Source organism: Rhinopithecus roxellana, chromosome 1 (assembly GCF_007565055.1).
Source record: "Rhinopithecus roxellana isolate Shanxi Qingling chromosome 1, ASM756505v1, whole genome shotgun sequence".
Classification (NCBI taxonomy): domain Eukaryota; kingdom Metazoa; phylum Chordata; class Mammalia; order Primates; family Cercopithecidae; genus Rhinopithecus; species Rhinopithecus roxellana.
This window is the reverse complement of record NC_044549.1, coordinates 35216531-35235075: the sequence shown is the minus strand read 5'-3', so window position 1 is coordinate 35235075 and position 18545 is coordinate 35216531. Positions and strand designations below refer to the sequence as shown.

The 18545-nt window shown below is 39.3% G+C and overlaps 1 protein-coding gene across 7 annotated transcripts in view; it reads left to right on the top strand.

Moving 5' to 3' along the window:
- ZBTB20 (zinc finger and BTB domain containing 20) overlaps window positions 1–17588 on the top strand; it is an 831659-nt gene extending 814071 nt beyond the window's left edge. For 6 of the 7 annotated variants that reach the window (XM_030941361.1, XM_030941349.1, XM_030941352.1 and 3 more), the window contains one exon: window positions 10192–17571. In XM_030941361.1, coding sequence (XP_030797221.1) covers window positions 10192–10613 — 422 coding nt within the window. In that variant the 3' untranslated portion in view covers window positions 10614–17571. Of the gene's footprint in view, window positions 1–10191 lie in introns of all 7 variants that reach the window. The other variant, XM_030941363.1, reaches the window with a different exon arrangement.
- The last annotated feature ends 957 nt before the right edge of the window (window positions 17589–18545 follow it).

Here is an 18545-nt window from a genome sequence, read left to right as displayed (position 1 = left end):
CCATGGATGTGCCTCCATATAAGTGAGTACCTAAACGATTGTGATTTCACCTAGATTCTCTTGGACCTAAGAATACCTGCAACACTGATGATCATTATATTTGAAAATCTTTTTTTTTTTTTGTGAGACAAGGTCTCGCTCTGTCACCCAGGCTGGAGTGCAGTAGCATGATCTCAGATCACTGCAGCCTCAACCTCCCGGACTGAGGCAGTCCTCCCACTTCAGCCTCCCAAGTAGCTGGGTCTACAGGCACATGCCACCACGGCCGTTTACCTTTTGTATTTTTTGTAGAGACAGGGTTTCACCATGTTGCCCAAGCTGGTCTCAAACTCCTGAGCTCAAGCCATCTGCCTGCCTCAGCCTCCCAAAGTTCTGAGATTACAGGCACGAGCCACTGTGCCTGACCTCAGAATACCCTTATTAAATGACACATAATTTACCAGGGAAAAGTTACATACTCGAATTCTGATACATGAAAACAAATTAGTTTCTCAAAACAACCTTGTTTCTCAGGTCAACTAGTAGGAATCCAAGAGACAGGACATAAAACAGCAAAGTTTAGATTGGGGACTGAAGGGAAAGAAAGCAACAGAGATGGAGACAAGGCATCAAACATGGAATTGTACAACTCAAATAGAACATTACTTACGATCAATTTTGCCTTCTTTGCAGTGTAAGTCAGGACATTATGTAAACTAATGTGCGTACTTTTATGAGAATCAGTTTTTAAAGATCACAGTATTCACACTTGCAAATAAACAAAGTGACTCACTACTGAATTTAGGAAGAAATTTGAGTAGTGGTAAGTCGCTATGTTTATTTATAGGGATAAATGTGAATGTACGAATGACCTGAGGTCAATCACAATAAATTTTCCATATGGTTTAGGTATCACCATTATTAGGTGAAGTAATCAAATAGTAATCTTTTTATTTTGTAGCAACTTATTATTTATAGAGTGTTATCACATAGTGTATATCCTTTCCTCCCCCGGATAGCTGATTTATAAGCCATTAAATTAAGGAACTTGTGGGGAGGGGTATAGGAAGGACCATTTGAAAGTATCTCCTTAGCCAAACTTGACTTTGCTGGTCTTGGATCCATAAACATATCTACTCTCCCCTCTGTACATCTCTTCAAGTGGACCTATCAGATACAAAGTTCACACATCCCGTTAGATCACATACTAAGGTAAGTCTTTAAATTTGCAACATAAAATTTTCAGTGTACTACCAAAAAATATCTTCTTGATGTATAAATACATTTCTCCAATGGATTCACCAAAGATTCTGTGGTTAACTGTGATAACTAGATTTGGACATGAAAAAACCAACAAAGGATTTGTGCACTCAGACATTATAGATGCAAAAGCTATAGGTAGAGTCATTTTATTAATCTGAGTTATGCTGAAAGTGTGAACTTCAGTTTTCTAGTAAATTATGAACATCCTCAGTAAATTATGAATGTTATTGTAATGGTGTGTATAATATAGCCCCATCTGAAAGTAATAATGTGCATATATCAATCAGGCCCCTAATTTAGAAGAAGTAATGCTCTTCCCTTTCATTCCAGAATTATTTGGCAGTGGCAGTTTGGAAATCCTATCGGTCTTTCAAGACTTTTGTCTAACTGAAGGATCCCCTAACCTAACAAAGTTTTAGAACAATTGGTCTAGATTTTCAAAAAGCAAGACAGCCGGAACATGTGGAAATAATTCAAGACCTGGGTTCGTTGTAGCTCACATTTCCAAACAAAGTTCTTTTCAATTTCTGGGGAAAACATAAAAAAATGGAACCTCAAAACTTTACAAGAGCCCAGTGGAAGTGATAAAAATTCAAAGCAAAAAGTCCAAATATTAGTATTAAAAGGTTCTAGGGAGCATGGGGATACTCGTAAGAGTAGGGTTGGACTCTGTGTTCCCACCCATACTCTAAAAAGAATCCTAAAAAGAAAGAATCGCTTGAAAAGTTAAAAAGAAAGACATTTGGGTTCTCTCCATCACAGCTACTATGCAAACCAATAGACCTGCAGAGTAACTGTCTTAGCAATTCAGTAACTGCAAAGTTTAATATAGATGGTAGTTGCTTTCAACAACTGCAGAGATAAATTGTGTGTGATGGTACACACCAATAGTCCCAGATACTCAGGAGGCTGAGGCGGGAAGATTGCTTGAGCCCAGGAGTTTCTAGGCCAACCTGGGTACCCATCTCTTAAAAAAAAAAACAAAAAAAAAAAAACTGAAGAGAATCAATTCTAAGATTCAGATTCCAGTTAAAATCTTGTACTGCTCTATGTGAATGATCCACATTCATGAAAGAGTGTTTGGGGCCAGGCATGGTGGCTCACGCCTGTAATCCCAGCAGTTTGAGAGGTAAAGGTGGGAGGATCATTTGAGCCCAGGAGTTTGAGACCAGCCTGGACAACTTGGAAAGACGCCAGCTCTACAAAAACTTTAAAAATTAGCCAGGCATGGTACTGCATACCTATAGTTCCAGCTACTTGGGAGGCTGAAGTAGGAAGATCACTTGAGCCCAGGAGGCAGAGGTTGCAGTGAGCAGAGATCACACCACTGCACTCCACCCCGGGCAACATAACAGGACTCTGTCTCAAAAAAAAAAAAAAAAAATGTGTTTGAGACAAAGAAGTAGTCCGTCATATTGACTTTGGAGCTAAGCTCTACCTTTAACAATCAAGGAAGCTTTAGTTGTAAACCATATTTCATTGTGATTATAACACAAAAATTTAAAGTAGAGGCATAACTGAAAGACGATTGTACTGGAATTAGATGATTTGGATCCAGTTTTGTTTCCTCTAAATGGCTGTGTGTCCTTCAACAAGTCAGTTAATTTCACAACCCTCTGTTTCTTTGAGTTTAAAATAAAAATGATTTTTTCCTGCCTTTTGATGTAAACGTATGATGCATGTGAGAGCTTTTCAGAAGAGGCAAAGTGTTACTTAATTAGAAAAATAAAAAATCCTCATCAATTATTACTTTTCGCCCCTACTACCCGGGAGACACTGAGTTGCTTTGCTCTATTTCCTGTCTCTGAATAATACACGCTTGACATGTATCCTTCCTCTTTTTAAACACTGGAACTGTTTTATACTCCTTAGATTGCTCTTGAATGTTCTTCATAAAAGAATTTTCTTATTCCTTAACAATTTTTGTAACAGTAAAAATGAAAATTCCTCACCTAACCAGTCTTTATCCACTGCTAAAAAAACCACGGAGGACTTCCTTATCTCTAGGAGTTTCTTTCATTCACTTACTGCAGCTGCATAAAAGTTGTGAGAAAGGAAACTAAGAGTTAAGGGCATGTTTGAAAGCAACAGAATTAGAGGGAAAAAACAAAGATAATACAAACCATCCTGTCAGGGAACAAAGCAGTGCTCACCTCTACCCCCTTCCATCAAGAGAAAAAAGCAGAAGTCAAAGGAATGGAAATGAAAGGGAAAGACAGAGAATATAAGAAGGATAAGCCTTGGTGTCAACGTGGATATGGAAGGCAAGCAATAGGGAAAATTCAAAGATAACCCTGGAGCAGCGTGATCCCCACACTAGCAGCATGCAAATTATGTTCCCCCACCCTTCACCCCCGCCCCAGACATCCTGAATCAGAAACTCAGGCGATGGAGCCCAGCAATCTGTGTAACAAGCCCTGGTTCATGCTGAAGTTGAGAATCAGTCCCCTAGAGAGGTGAGCCTGGGTAATTAGAAGAATGGCATCAGGTTGCTTTTGTTACATAACATTATTTTTAAAAATTCCACTGCTAAGAATCTGTTTAGAAAAAAGTAAATCAAAATTGTAGATCAAAGCTTGATTTTGTGGTGGATAAATTATGTCACAGAAAGTAATCACATATAAGAGGTAAGTTGAGTTTTCCAAATTACATAGGTCACAGGGCAAATGTATCCCTTCTGGTATTTAGCAGTACTGACTTGTATTATTTATATCTTCATGTATTAGCTTAACACTTTCCCCTTAGAATGTAAGCTCTGTGACAGCAGAAACACACACACACAGAGATGTACATTTCACACACGTATATATACATGTATATCACACTTTCGTATGCCCATTCATTTCGGAAATTTGCACATTCACCAAAACCACCTGGTCTCCAAAAACTATTGAAATAAAATAAATAAAAGAAAATTTTAAAATGTGAACATGCTTTCCAGAAGAATTTAATTCAAGGGACTTATACACAGATACATTCTTTTCATAGCAAGACTTTTAAATTTCTTTTTTTCTCTTTTTTATTTGCTAGAGAATACATTGTACACATATCTGTCTTCACACTTTTGTGGGTTTTTTTTACCCATAAAAGATAAGTGTTTTGGCGTTTTCTGAATCATATTATCAACAGCCCATTCATTGGTGACTATTTTTAGCCTATTGATATCCTTTGCACATAGGGTAATTTTGCTTATTACTTTGAGAAAGTCAGCTATTTCAGCCATGAATTCAATGTAAATGGACATTGTAACAATAGTAGCATAACAATATTGGTGACTGGGCCATAATAGTCATACAAAGATAATGTGTTAATCCTCATATGGAGCTTGAACTATTAGTTATATCAAGCCAGTGGGTGTAAAGGAACAAGTATAAGGTTTGGAGTGAGAAAGCCATGATATTACCACTTTCTGACTGAGTGACTTTGGGTAAGTTCCATAACCAACCTGAGCCTCAGTTTTTCAGATCTGTAGTACTTACTTTACATGATTGCTCTGTGAATTGAATAACATAATTTATGAGAAAACAATTATGAATGCTGTAAAACTATCAAAGCCATTAATATGTGTTATAGTAGCATCATACATTTTGCAGCATAATCCAGAGAACAAAGAATTGTTAACAGGGGAGAGGAAGATAATCTGGTTGGGCTAGTATTTTATACTGTCAGGTGTTACTGACTTCTTAGGTGACCTTCAAGATGTTAGTACAACTCTCTAATTGGAGATGCTATTTTCTAGGGATGTTAATATCCACTGTATTCACAAAATTGTAAGAAAAGTCAAGTAACATGAATGAAACTCTCCAAAGTTCTGCTTAAAACTAAAATATCTTAGTTGTCACTGAAGCCACAGATATTTTGTCAATGCAGCATGTTCCCAATAGGCAGTCCTTCTTAACCTCACAGTCCAAGCTGGCAACAGGATCACATCCCAGGGAATGAACAGAAAGGCTGGCAGGCAATCACACCACTGATATCTCAGGTGTGTGGGCACCCCATTTTTTTGAGACAGAGTCTCACTCTGTCCCCCAGGCTGGAGTGCTGTGATGCCATCTCTGCTCACTGAAACCTCCACCTCCCGGATTCAAGTGATTCTCCTGCCTCAGCCTCCTGAGTAGCTGGGAGGGATTACAGGCGCCCACTACCACACCCAGCTAATTTTTTTGTATTTTTAGTAGAGATGGGGTTTCACCATGTTGGTCAGGCTGGTCTCAGCCTCCTGACCTCAGGTGATCCACCTGCCTCAGCCTCCCAAAGTACGGGGATTACAGGCGTGAGCCACGGCACCCGGCCATGTGGGTCCTCTTTTAAACAGACGTCTCTTGGTGGAGACTACACTCTGCAGCCAGTGAAAGCTCCATATGATTCCATCTGAATGTTCTTCCATTGTTAATATGGAACCTTCCCCATTTTCTGGTCCAGTCTCGATGTTCCCCATTCAGAGGACCTGCACTTTCAAGTATTCCTTCTGCTCTCCTCACCACTGGCCACCTTCCGCTACCCACCTTCTCCTCTTTCTCCTCCTTCCTTGCTGCCTGCTGTCTCATCAAGTACCCTGTCCTGGTTTTTTGACCTGTCACTATACCCACGAAAGAGGAAGGCATTGTACTAGGGCAAATGATGGGGAGGCAGAGAGAACAGGAGAGTTAGGTAGGAACAGTGCTTCTGAAAAATCTCCTGATAACAGCATTCATTGTCCTTTTCACAGCTCAGGAGAAGCCTTGGTTAAAATGAGGGGGAAAAAATCAGTAGAATAAGTGGGTTCTTGTTGAGCCCCCAGTGCAAGAGGTTCCTATTCAAAGTTGGGTGTCTTTACCCATTAGGATGGCTTTTACCTGAACTTTCTGAGCTTCTGGCAGAACCCTCTGCATCTTCTAACCTAAGCAGTATCGTTCTTCCTCTTTTTTTTCACTTTTCAGTCATGGTAGATTAAGTGTCAGAGCTGGTTCATGAGAAGAAGGTGATGAGCAGGCATTGAAAAATTGAGAAAAATGTATATTTTTACCATGCCCAACACCCTTAGCAAAGCAGTAAAGGGCACTGCCTCTCCCTCAATTTCCTCCCTTGCTGTTTGGTTTCTGTGCCTCCAGTGCTCCGTTGCAGCTATCCTAGGAAATCCTCTGTCTGTGCTGTGTGCTGACATTGTATCCATAGGCCACTTCTTGCCATTCACATATGTAATTGAGAGAGTCGACTATACCCCAAACTCTGAATTACGTAGCTGCAATATAATCACTTGTTTTATTGATTATCTGAAACAAATTTTTAAAAATTCAGGATTGACTTCCATATGCCATGCAAGTCATTTCGCAGTTGGTTTCATTTATCCTTGGTTGCTTTGTGATAAATGGAACAGTTTAATTTTTCTTAAAATGACCACATGCTCTGTACTAAGTGCTTTATCTCTTCCATTTTCAAAACACCTTCACAAAACAGATACTTACTAGATTATTCTCGAGTTATAGATAAGAAAACTGAGGCTTATAGAGGTTAAATGACATGCCCAAGTTACTCAGCCAAGGAAATGGAATTCATATCTGACTCCTACATCTGTATAGGCCCAAATAGATCATTTTAAAGTGAAGGAACTTATATGACCTTCCCCTTGATGTTATAATTCAAGTATCCACTTTTTGCTCTGTGTCCCCTTCTGACAAATCAGACTTGGCATTCCTAACCATAGGCTTAAACCTGGGAAGCCATCTCTGACCATTTATCTTCATTTTTGTTTTTTTACTTGGAGAGCAACAATCAACAGACCTCATCCATTTATTGTATAATATCAAAAACCATTTTGGGATTGCTGTAAGTAATACACAAGAAAATCATGGGGAAAATTTTTTCTTAAAACACAATCATTCATTCCTGCTGAGTGACTGTGTTTCAAATTCATACAGAAGTGAAGGTTGTGAGCACCTCACTAATCTGAAAATACACCCCATTTAGTAAGACAGTTTCTGAAATACCTACACTCCACCATCATAGCACCTCAGTAATTATAGACAGCACCTTCCTCTAAGGAGCTCCCAAGTGCTTTGCAAACATTTCTCTTTATTAAGTAACATACCATTGTTCTGTGGCAGGGAAGGGAACAGCATACTTTGTCGTATTTAAAATGTAGGGCTGGTAATGCATTCAGTGACTAAGCAGGTTGCCCTCAGGTCATTCACTGACAAGGCCAGGACTAGAGTCCTCAGGGTTTGTGGTCCACCATGGACTGAGGACTGCTAAATCCACAAAGGACCATGTGGCAAGTGCCTGGTCCAACTCTTCACATACGGAAAATGAAACAAACCCAGAGAGATGAAAACACTTAAAAAGCCCAGGGTCGGCCGGGCGCGGTGGCTCAAGCCTGTAATCCCAGCACTTTGGGAGGCCGAGACGGGCGGATCACGAGGTCAGGAGATCGAGACCATCCTGGCTAACACGGTGAAACCCCGTCTCTACTAAAAAATACAAAAAATTAGCCGGGCGAGATGGCGGGCGCCTGTAGTCCCAGCTACTCGGGAGGCTGAGGCAGGAGAATGGCGTGAACCCGGGAGGCGGAGCTTGTAGTGAGCTGAGATCCGGCCACTGCACTCCAGCCTGGGCGACAGAGCGAGACTCCGTCTCAAAAAAAAATAAAATAAAATAAAAAAAATAAAAAGCCCAGGGTCACATGGGTAATTAATGGTAGAGCCAATACTACAGGCACACAAACAACATACCTATATATGCTATGGAGAGAAACATGACAACTGTGAAGAATCAATTTATAGACACATTAGAAGAGTGTGAAAATAAAAAGGCTTCATCAGTGACCTTGCCTCGAGGAAAAACACACAGAAGGTGAAAGTTTCAAACAGCAGAGCATTTTAACATAGGTGAAGTTTCAACTTCCTAGCAGCCAAAATACCATCTGGAATTTAAGGCACGTTTCCCGTAAAAGGTGACAGGTGGGCACATTTTAAATGATACTTGGCCAGCCCATCATAGCCTCTATAAATTGTCTGAAAGCAGGAGGATAGCAAAGACCAGTTGAGTTCCAGGCATGTTTACAGCTGACAGAAATGTTTCGGCTAAAAACATGCATGACTGTCTCTCTTAGGGAATGTCTTACTTCAAAAAAAAAAAGTACCAATGTAAACACGTGCATAGACTGAAGTCTTCAGCAAATTGAGATTATTAGCAATGAGGCTTCCCTAAACTTTCCTGTTTTAATCTAAAAGTAAAATTCTCTTCTAACTCTGTGATATTATGCATCATACTGTCTGGTCAGTGTGCTTCAAAACATATCTGTTTATGTTTGAAATCAACAACAACAACAAAAATTCCTGATGAGAGAAAGTTTAGTAAAATGGATCATGAACATGCAGCACTTAATAGCAACCCTGCTACATAGTCAGCACTCAATACATGGCGATTGTTTTCGTTGCTGCTATTACCATGATTCATCAAAGCTCTTCTGTTTCTTAATGGGAAAAAAGGAAAAACAGTCAAGGCATGTATTTTAAATGGAAGTTAGCTCAAATTTTAAAAGATTTCTTACCTTGATGCATAGTTCAAATGTTGCAGTATTACCCTAAGGAGTTTCAGAGGCTTTGGGTTTTAGTTTGGATCATGAAAGAGTATGTGGAAGAAGGACTTTTTTCTCTGAGGTGAGGGCCTATACTGCGCAATCAGTAATGAAGTGAGAGATTGACCAAATACGCAGTTCATCTCACCTGTCAGGAGCAGAGCTGAGACCAAATAGCACAAAGAAAATAAGTCTTTAAGTAATTATCTTAAAGAGATGCCACAGGCCCATGGACTTTAAGAATACCTCATGTAGTCATTAAGTTACTGAGTATTATTACTTACCTTACTGTTTGTAACAAACTTGATCATTTGGTTTCTAAGCCAAACCAAGGCAGTAAACTGAGGAGAAACAAGGGTTTCTGCCAACAGGCTGAGAGCAAAGGAGGATGCAGGAAAACTATTTTAAAAATTGACCCAAGAGTTCAAAATGCATATGGAAGCATTTAATGGGGGTGGGAGGTATCCTTGTAATAAGAATACCATGCATGTATTCCCACACTGCTCTTGGTGGTCTGCAAAGTGATTTCATATGTATTTTATGTCAACACCAGCACAATGAGGTAAGTAGGACTATATATCTCAGAGGCATTTGGTGATTTGTCAGAGTGGTGTATAGTGTGTTGGTGCCCAGATTTGAATAGGACCATTTGAGTCTGATATCATCATGTTGCCCACTGCCTACTCAGCCTCTACACCCGATGAGGCCAATCTGCAGCTCAGTACAGTCAATAGAGAACAGGCAATTAACCCTTAAGTTACATGTTAGGAAGATTTCTGTCTAAAGCAGATAAACTTGAAAGTATAACTCTTCAAAATGACTTGTTCCTATGTTGGCATATATTTTCAAAACTCACAATCAACACGTAGATGTATTTATAAGACAGACTACTAGAAGTGGGGACTTTCCCCAAGGAACCAAGCTATAGTGACCAATATTCTTAGTTCTCAAGGATTCTAGAGCACCCCATGTCTCCAAAGATCTTTCTTCTCTCTTATTTCTTATTTTTGTTTGATAATGTTAATGGGAAACACTAAAATCCCCTAATCAGGACACTGAAAGTGACCCCCTTGAAAAGTAGCCCTCCGTTTTCCACAGAGTGACTTGGAAGACTTTTAGTGGGGAATATCTGGTAGCTTTCCAAGAAAGCCATTTTGGCATAGGGAAATGGAAAGCAAAACTATCCCGGCATCACCATAAAGCAAAATTTCTCTGCACGTGAGAGGCTAGGAGGGCCTGGACTTTTCAATCAAGAATGATCCATTGAGCAATCAGATTTTATTTTTTTAATTGTTTTGTTTTTCTTTTTTGTTGTCTTGTTTTTCTCTCCTTCATTCTCCATCCCTTGCTATATCTCGCTCTTTCCTGCTTGCTGTCTCTTCCTACATCAACAGGTGAGAAGCCCCACCAATGCAGCATCTGTTGGCGCTCCTTCTCCTTAAAGGATTACCTTATCAAGCACATGGTGACACACACAGGAGTGAGGGCATACCAGTGTAGTATCTGCAACAAGCGCTTCACCCAGAAGAGCTCCCTCAACGTGCACATGCGCCTCCACAGGGGAGAGAAGTCCTACGAGTGCTACATCTGCAAAAAGAAGTTCTCTCACAAGACCCTCCTGGAGCGACACGTGGCCCTGCACAGTGCCAGCAATGGGACTCCCCCTGCAGGCACACCCCCAGGTGCCCGCGCTGGCCCCCCAGGTGTGGTGGCCTGCACGGAGGGGACCACTTACGTCTGCTCCGTCTGCCCAGCAAAGTTTGACCAAATCGAGCAGTTCAACGACCACATGAGGATGCATGTGTCTGACGGATAAGTAGTATCTTTCTCTCTTTCTTATGAACAAAACAAAACAACAACAAAAAACAAACAAACAAAAAAGCTATGGCACTAGAATTTAAGAAATGTTTTGGTTTCATTTTTACTTTCTGTTTTTGTTTTTGTTTCGTTTCCTTTTGTACTACATGAAGAACTGTTTTTTGCCTGCTGGTACATTACATTTCCGGAGGCTTGGGTGAATAATAGTTTTCCCAGTCTCCCTCGGATGGTGGCCTTAAGGCCTGGTAGTGCTTCAGGAGGTCCACTGGTTGGATCTCTAGCTACTGGCCTCTAAATACAACCCTTCTTTACAAAAAAATCTTTTAAAAAAAAAGTAAAAAAAAAAAAAAAAATTTCCACTTGTGAAGAGCACTACAAAAATTATATAACAAAATCTAAAAGGCCTACTGTCTTTAAGTACACCGCTTGCAGTGTTTCAGTGGACATTTTCACAATTCTGGCCGCTTGGACTTCACAGTAACCAGTTAAAACTGTGGAATATCACTTCTGGTTGAAAACCCAGAGGAAAGGCCCTGCTGTTTTCCACCTACCACGTTGTCTGATTTCATAAAAGGGCTGTGGGGGTGGGAAGGGCAGTGGGTTCGGTGGTGTGGGAAAGAAAGACGAATGGCAGGCTTCTCCCCCAGATTCTGCCCGGGTCCACACACCCTGGCCCACCTTTTCCATATCCCCCTCTTGCAGCAGAAGCCAGGAAGACTTGGACAAGCAACAAGCAACAGTGGCTATCGTATTTATTCAGTGTCTTCGCTGAGCCACAGCCTCAGCACAATCAAGAGGGACTTTCATGAAAGGCAGGAATGCGGATAAAACAAAGATATCAGAAATGTGCACCTATGTTTCTAGGTACAAGAGAAGGATTATTTCCAACAATCTTTGCAAAAAAAAAAAAAAAAGTGTCAGGATATATTCTTGTGGAAGAGAAAAAGAAAGAGAAATGGAGGGTGGGGGGAACAATAAAAAGTTCTTGAGGCTTTTTTAATTCAAAATTTTATAGAGGGGCAAAAGTGACGTTTACCAGATAGAATGCTGATTTTTTTAATATATTTACAACAGTATTTGTGTAAAAAAAAAACAAAAAAAGTGAAATTGTTAAAAGTAATTTTTTTTCATTTTGGTTTTGCATACACTGCCACCAATTCCTTCTCTTTTATTTTATTTCACACACATATATATATTTTTTGGTAAGTCAAGACTGTTAAGGTTAGCGATACTGCTTCCAGATAGAAAGAATAAAAGGCAACTATAGTTATATTTGAAAGAGAGGAAGGATATTTTCTTCATATTTTTTTTAATTTTTCTTAATTTTTATTATTTTAAGTATTGCCTGGGTTGATGAGGGCCTCTGTGGCCAGCCCATCCCTGCTGTAATTTGAATTGCTGCTTTGTATTTTGATATGTAGTTCTTTGACTTTAGCAAGCTTAAGTTGCCCCACTGAATAATTTTTTTCAACTGATCCATCTAGAATTCTGTTCTTTTTCATGGAAGAGACTTTATCTTTCAGAGATTGCTTGCTTCTCCAAAATTTCATTGAGATCTTACAATTCTAGAATTTCTATTGACTCTACTTTTTTTCTTGGTGAAACACTAGTAGTCTAGAAGTCTTGATAAATGGGGTCTTTTCTTTTGTGATCAGCCAGGAAGAGGAGTTCATAAAACTCTGCCATAGCTCCTCACCCTTCCCAACTGCAAAGAGCATCATTATGAGAAGCCTGTTACAGATCAAGATGCATTGATGCCAAAATTACTTTTTTCCTTTCAAGTATCACCTTCTGACTATTTCCACCATGGTTAAGAGGGCTAAATAAGATGATCATTCTTTAGATGACTAATTAATGCTTGCTTCCTAGAGAGGTTTTAGGGAAATTAAAAAATTCCCAGATGCCAACATCCACTATTCAAAAGACCACCAATCTATTGCATCATACCAGATGCCACTCTCTCTTCCTAGTTGGGATTTCTCTCCTCGGTCCTGATCAAGGTATTATAATAGAGATATTTTCATTATAGACAGTGTCCTGAAGGGATTCCAGCTCAAATATAGGATTTCTTAAACCTAGCTAAAACTCCCAAAGTGATTTCATTGCTGGGCATATTTTAACACACTTAGGGGAAAGCAAACCTTTAAACAAAGCAAAACACCAAACTACAGTTTTAAAAAGAAGAAAGGAGAGAGTATTTTAGTTTCAAAATTACATTACATTTTAATTTAATTTTCCTTCTAATTTTCCTGTCAGCATTTTATTTACAAAAACTGTGCAGCAAACGAGGGAAAATCTTCCAACACAAACAACTCTGTAATGACTAAATTGGTTTTATTCATATATTTCAGACATTTGGTTAACTTGGATCTTTTTCATAAGTTCTTTGTGACGCTTAGTAAGGTTAGTGTAACTGAAGTGTTTGTGAGTTTGATTTGGTCCCACAGTGCTTAATTCAGTGGATATTTTGCTAGAAGTTTTAATGTACACTTGGGTGGTTAACTGACTATTGAGTATAACCTATTGTGATTTTTAAGAGGAGTCCTACCAAGAACTGTGTGTCCAAAACTGACCTGTTTTAACAGCTAGTGAGGAACAGCTTCCAAAATAAAGTAAGTTCATTTTTCTATTGCTAATTTTGCTTTTTAAAATATCAGTGTTGTAAAACTAATATTTCCACTTACCACCAATAGAGGGAGCATTAGTTAATTAACTATGTCATGGAATTGTTTTGGTATTTTGGAAAACAAGTGATTCCACCCATAAAATAAAAAGAGAAGATTGACCTTAAGAAAAAAACTCTTAAAGCTAGAAGATAATGACATGAAATCACTCAATACATGTTACAAAGGAAAGAAGGCCAAAAACCACTTTGAAATATGTTTAACTGTTTAACAGTAGTAGACTTGAAAGTGTCTTTGTTCAAATTTAGCAAAGTAGGAAGAATTTTCACTAATACCTCCTGAAAAGTTGATCTTAGGTGCCATTATGGGCCACATGTAGCTTTCTGTTTCTCAAATCTGAGATAGACCCATTTGCCTTAATGCTGATTTGCCATGTAAAATGCTAAGCAATTGGGTTAGAATCCACCTTTTCTTTTGGTAGAACATGTAGAGAAAAAGCTGCAGGTGACTTGAAACCCTGAGGAGTCTTATCATCCTTTCCCTGTAAAGGAAGTGTCTCTTTAAAAAAAGTGGAGGGGAGAGGGGGTGGAGGATCCCTAAAGAATTCTTAATGAGGTGATATAATCATTGTAGTCCATGACAAAATGGACTAGCCAGGTTCGCATAGCAGTAGACATATTTCTACTGTATGTTTATCCTTCCCAAACATGTCACATTCTAAAATAGTTGACAAATTATTTTGTGGAAAGAGGAAGAAGCTGGATTAGAGTGGCAGATCTAATCTGGAGGAGCAAAGAGGTAGTTGTTTATTGCTATGTTCCTGGCCCATCAAATGGCCACTTTCCAAACTGACGTTTTAGGAAATAAACCAATCTGGACCTGTTTCAAAAGGATGGAGATGCTTTTAGATTGTCGGTTCTCACTTTTAAATTAAACAATCACAAATATCTTTAGAAATAGGGAAAGACATTTGCTTCAAAATGAGAGAATGAGTGTGGATATTTTTAATTTTTTTGTTTCAAGTCCTACAGTCATCTTACATTTGGAACTTCATGGTAGGGTGATATCAGTGCAAAAAAAAAAATTCTTTCTAGTAGCCAGGAAACAGATAGATAAGATAAAAGCAAATGTTCCAGATTTAAGACTTCTTAGGATGAGTACAAGGAAGAAGAACTAGTATGGAAAGGACACTTTTTAGCAATTTATAATTTTATAATGGAATTTGCCAAACAAGGGAAAGGAAAAAAAGTGAAAGGGGAATTTTTATCTCAAGATATTTAGATATGGTTATAAAAAATAATATTTTCTAGCACTAAAAACATTGGTATTATCTCAGCATCATGGGCAATTTTTCCTTATTAAATGCCAACATTTGTACAAAAAAGGCCCCCAAATGTGTGAAATATGATCCTGAAAAAGAAAATAATTAGAATACATGGATCTGATAGAACTCTACACAGGGGGAAAAACTGAGAAACAAGCTAAGCAAAAAAAAAAAAAAAAAAAAAAAAAAAATCTGAAATGAAAATCTCTGTATCAAAATGGTTTCCTGTATATTTTAATTGAGTGGTAAACTTTAGCTCCCAATAACAGTCTTAAAGACTATAAACTGTTCTCTTCCCAAATTCCTAATGCTTTGAATCTATTTGTGCCATGATTAAGTGTGCTGGATAGTTTCCTGCTCATATTCTAGCCGCAATTCATTCCTAGTCATCTTAGAGATCACAGTAGCTCTTAGCCTTAGAAAGACTTGGGTTTGCTGTATTTAAAAGTCATAAGGGTTTTATTTTGCATCACCAAAATATTCTGTAAGTTCCAAAAATACTCTTTTTCAACCCATGAACAGTAAGAATTTGTGAATTCTGCAAATGAAAAGAGAAAATTTTCCTCCAGGTATGTTTGTTTCATATTCAGTCCTAAAGCCTTGAGCTATATGTACTTCCCTCGCACAAGCACACCAGCTGTCTGTGCTCTGCCCATGCCCAAAACTCAATGTTTTCTCTCAGCACAGAAGTCAGAAATGCCGTATGCCCCTTATAAAACCCCTTCGATTCCTGAGAAAACATAGTAAAAGCTTATGTCGCTTCCTTGTTGGGGCTCCTCCATAATGCTCCAACACCTGTGACCCCTAGGAAAACAGGGAGCAAGGTAGATCTGGCCAGGAGTCACAGGATATACACCCATTCTAGAGCTTTCCTCTGTTGTTCTAGAAGATGTTATTTGGTTAGTTGGGGCTGGGAGCAGGGGATACATGTTTCTGCAGAAAAGGTATCAGATAATCAAATCAGGTCTGCCTCTGCTATAGCCAGTGTGCTGCTGCATCAAAAGGGAACAAAAGGAAGGTGCACCTAAGAGCAGACACAACCCAAGATGCCCTTGAGATTTAGGAGAACAGGAGGGTGCCCTTTCTGTTGTGACCTGACTCTTAAAAGAAATCTTCTAAAAGAATTCTTTAATTTGGTAATGAGTTGAAGTCCAGGGTAATGGAAGCTCTAGGGCAGAGAACAAAAGAATTGCAAAATGTATTCAGCACCAAACAATGCTAAACCAAGAAACATCCAATCACAAAACTAGGAAGTTTGGCAAGAAGTGGTTAGAGAAATCTCTGGGCTTTTCCATGGGTAGGGTCGACAGACTCTCTTTTGAGTGATTTCTGGCTCTGAGAAACCTCTTTACTCACTGGAAAAGAACTTTATTTAAATGGCCAATTTTGTTCCTCAGAAAAAGAAATTAAAAAAAAAAATAGGACACTGAAGACAGAACCATGTGACTTGGTGACAAACAAAAGGAAGGGTGCACTAGAATTTCAATAGGCTCCCTAATTCCATAGAAAAAGCAAAGAACCCAATGCCTCCTGAGCCTGCAGTGCATGAAGAGAGTGCTTGAGCTGACCCAGCCACCAGGCTTTCTGGGGCTAGACATAACTTCCTACTGGAGCAGCAGCAGCCTCTTTCCCCTCTTTGTGTTTTCATGAAGAAAATGGCTGTTCTCTTAGGTACCCAGGAAACAGATTACATGGGGCAAACTTTCAAAAGCAATCTCTACCTTGGTACTCAGGCTACATATAGAGGCAGAAAAGGGGCATGGAAGAGCCCTTGCTCTTGAGAGAGAATATTTTCATATTCCCAAGGGCTTTCTGTGTAGAGTTTCTATTTCTGATATCACTTAAACCTTTATAAGAGAAAAGGCTGTGGTGACTCAGTGTTCCTGTAAACTCAGAATGTGGAAATTACTAATCCAAAGCATCATTTCTAGCACTGAGTATCAAGATGATCTAGCCTGACCAAAATATTCCAAAGACTTTTTTAAGTCTCTGAAGATTTTTTTTTTGTCCTTTAACACTGAGTCTATAGCAGTTAGCAGTGTACCTTAGCAGATCCCCAGGAATGGTTCTAGAATAGTAGGGTTTGTTTCCATCCTTTTTAGAGTGAAGAGGTAGAAAATTAGGGCTACGTAGTGTGGGTTCTTTTTCAGAACTATGTGTTTTCTCCTCACTGCATGAGGGGTAAAAATGCCGTGGGTTGAAACAAGAAACATCATCTTTTTACACCACTGACTAAAACACCTGCCATTCCAGTGGTTTCTTCAGGCCCCACCTTTTGCTCCATAAACTGTAGACTTTCAGACTGAAATCTAATCTTAAGTGACCTCAATTAAGGTATTTTCACAAGAGGCTACTTATAGTATAGCATTATTGCCTTAAATCAGAAAGCCCTGGGAAGAGGACAAGAGATACAGAAATGAGAAAGCTCTGAAGTTATAGGCATTTCTTGCTGTTTAATAGTTACAGTATCACAAAAATAAGCCCTATTCGTGATGGAGGACTATGGAAATAGTGACTTCTTGGGGAGGCACCAAACTTCTCTAGAACTGACTACTCTCAGATAGTGGCTGCTATTTCCTATTCTATTTCAGTGACATAGGTCAGGGCTGAATGTAAAATGGACATCATAGTACTAAATAGAATCCTAGAAAATGCAATCACAGGTGCCTGGGAGTACTAGGTTTATAAACATTTCCTTAACACGGAGAACAATCCCAGCAAAACGCTTTCTTTATCTATAGCATATATCTCTAAACTTTTTTTTCCCTCAGTTTTAGAGAGCATCTCTTTTATCTGGTGGTTCTTTGTTTAAATGCAAACTCGTAACTTTCAAGTCTTCGGTGCAAGAGCATAATCTGCAGATCATAGGCAAAAATCTAGCCACAGTCCTGAGAGTCCCAGCTTCTGGGATGCCCAATGAGGGTATAAAAGTCCCTACTAACCCTCTTTCAAATTCAGAGGTTTCTTTGGTTTAGAATGCCTCAATGAGATTTTGATACCTCCAAGAGAGAAAAAAAAAAAAAAAGAGAAAACCTTGGGGGCATCTGTTTCTACTAGTGTTGCAACAGTTGTTATTACCCAGCAAAATCATTGCAGTTTATATGTAGATTCAAGTAATGAAACAGTCTTAACCCATCCAGTATGTCACCACTGCTGTCCAAAATGTCTATAAGTGAGTATACATTATTTATACATGTGCACACACAGTGTGAGCTTCGCTCAGCACAAAACTTTCACATTCATATTGCCCAGTGACAAGATACATTTTCGAACTTCTGGTTAGGAGTCAAAGCTCTGACATATCTCACATATCTGCTTCTGCTTTGTTGCCTTAGTTGAGTGCATCAGTATCTGTGATGAGACTTTAGGGCATTCTGAAGGAGCCCAACCATCAGTAATTTCTATGTATCCCTTTCATGAGAAACTTGAATATGCTTATGTGGAGTACAGTGCATTTAACAGACTCTACAGTTCTATTGGATTTATTGACATGTGTGTGCACATGTGTGTTTGTGTATATACTTATTGTCATCTGAAAGTGTGTGTGTCCCCCAAATGAAGCACACACAGGCAGAGGTCCTTGTGCATAGATACAGTTGCCTCTTCCCAACATTGTGCTTAAGACTTGTGGCTCCCTTCCCAGGAAGCAGTCACCTGCCCACTCTGTTGCTTTTTGTAATGTTTCAGAATTGGGAGAAACAAATGCAGCTTGTTGAATCCACAGCAAACCCACAGGGACAGGCTGTTTTCCTCCATAATAAGGTATAACAGAAGTCTTCAACTGGTGAGCAGACAAAAAGGAGCAGCAGTCCAGGGCATCTCCCCAGGTCTCCTGGAGGAGGAGGGGGGTGGGGGGCACCAACGCCAGGCAGGCAAAGCCCACACAGACTTTGGCCTGAGCCATCCCATAGCTCAAAGGTCTTCATTCCTTTCCTCTATGCAACCCAGTGCGCATGCGCACGCACGTGCACACACACACACA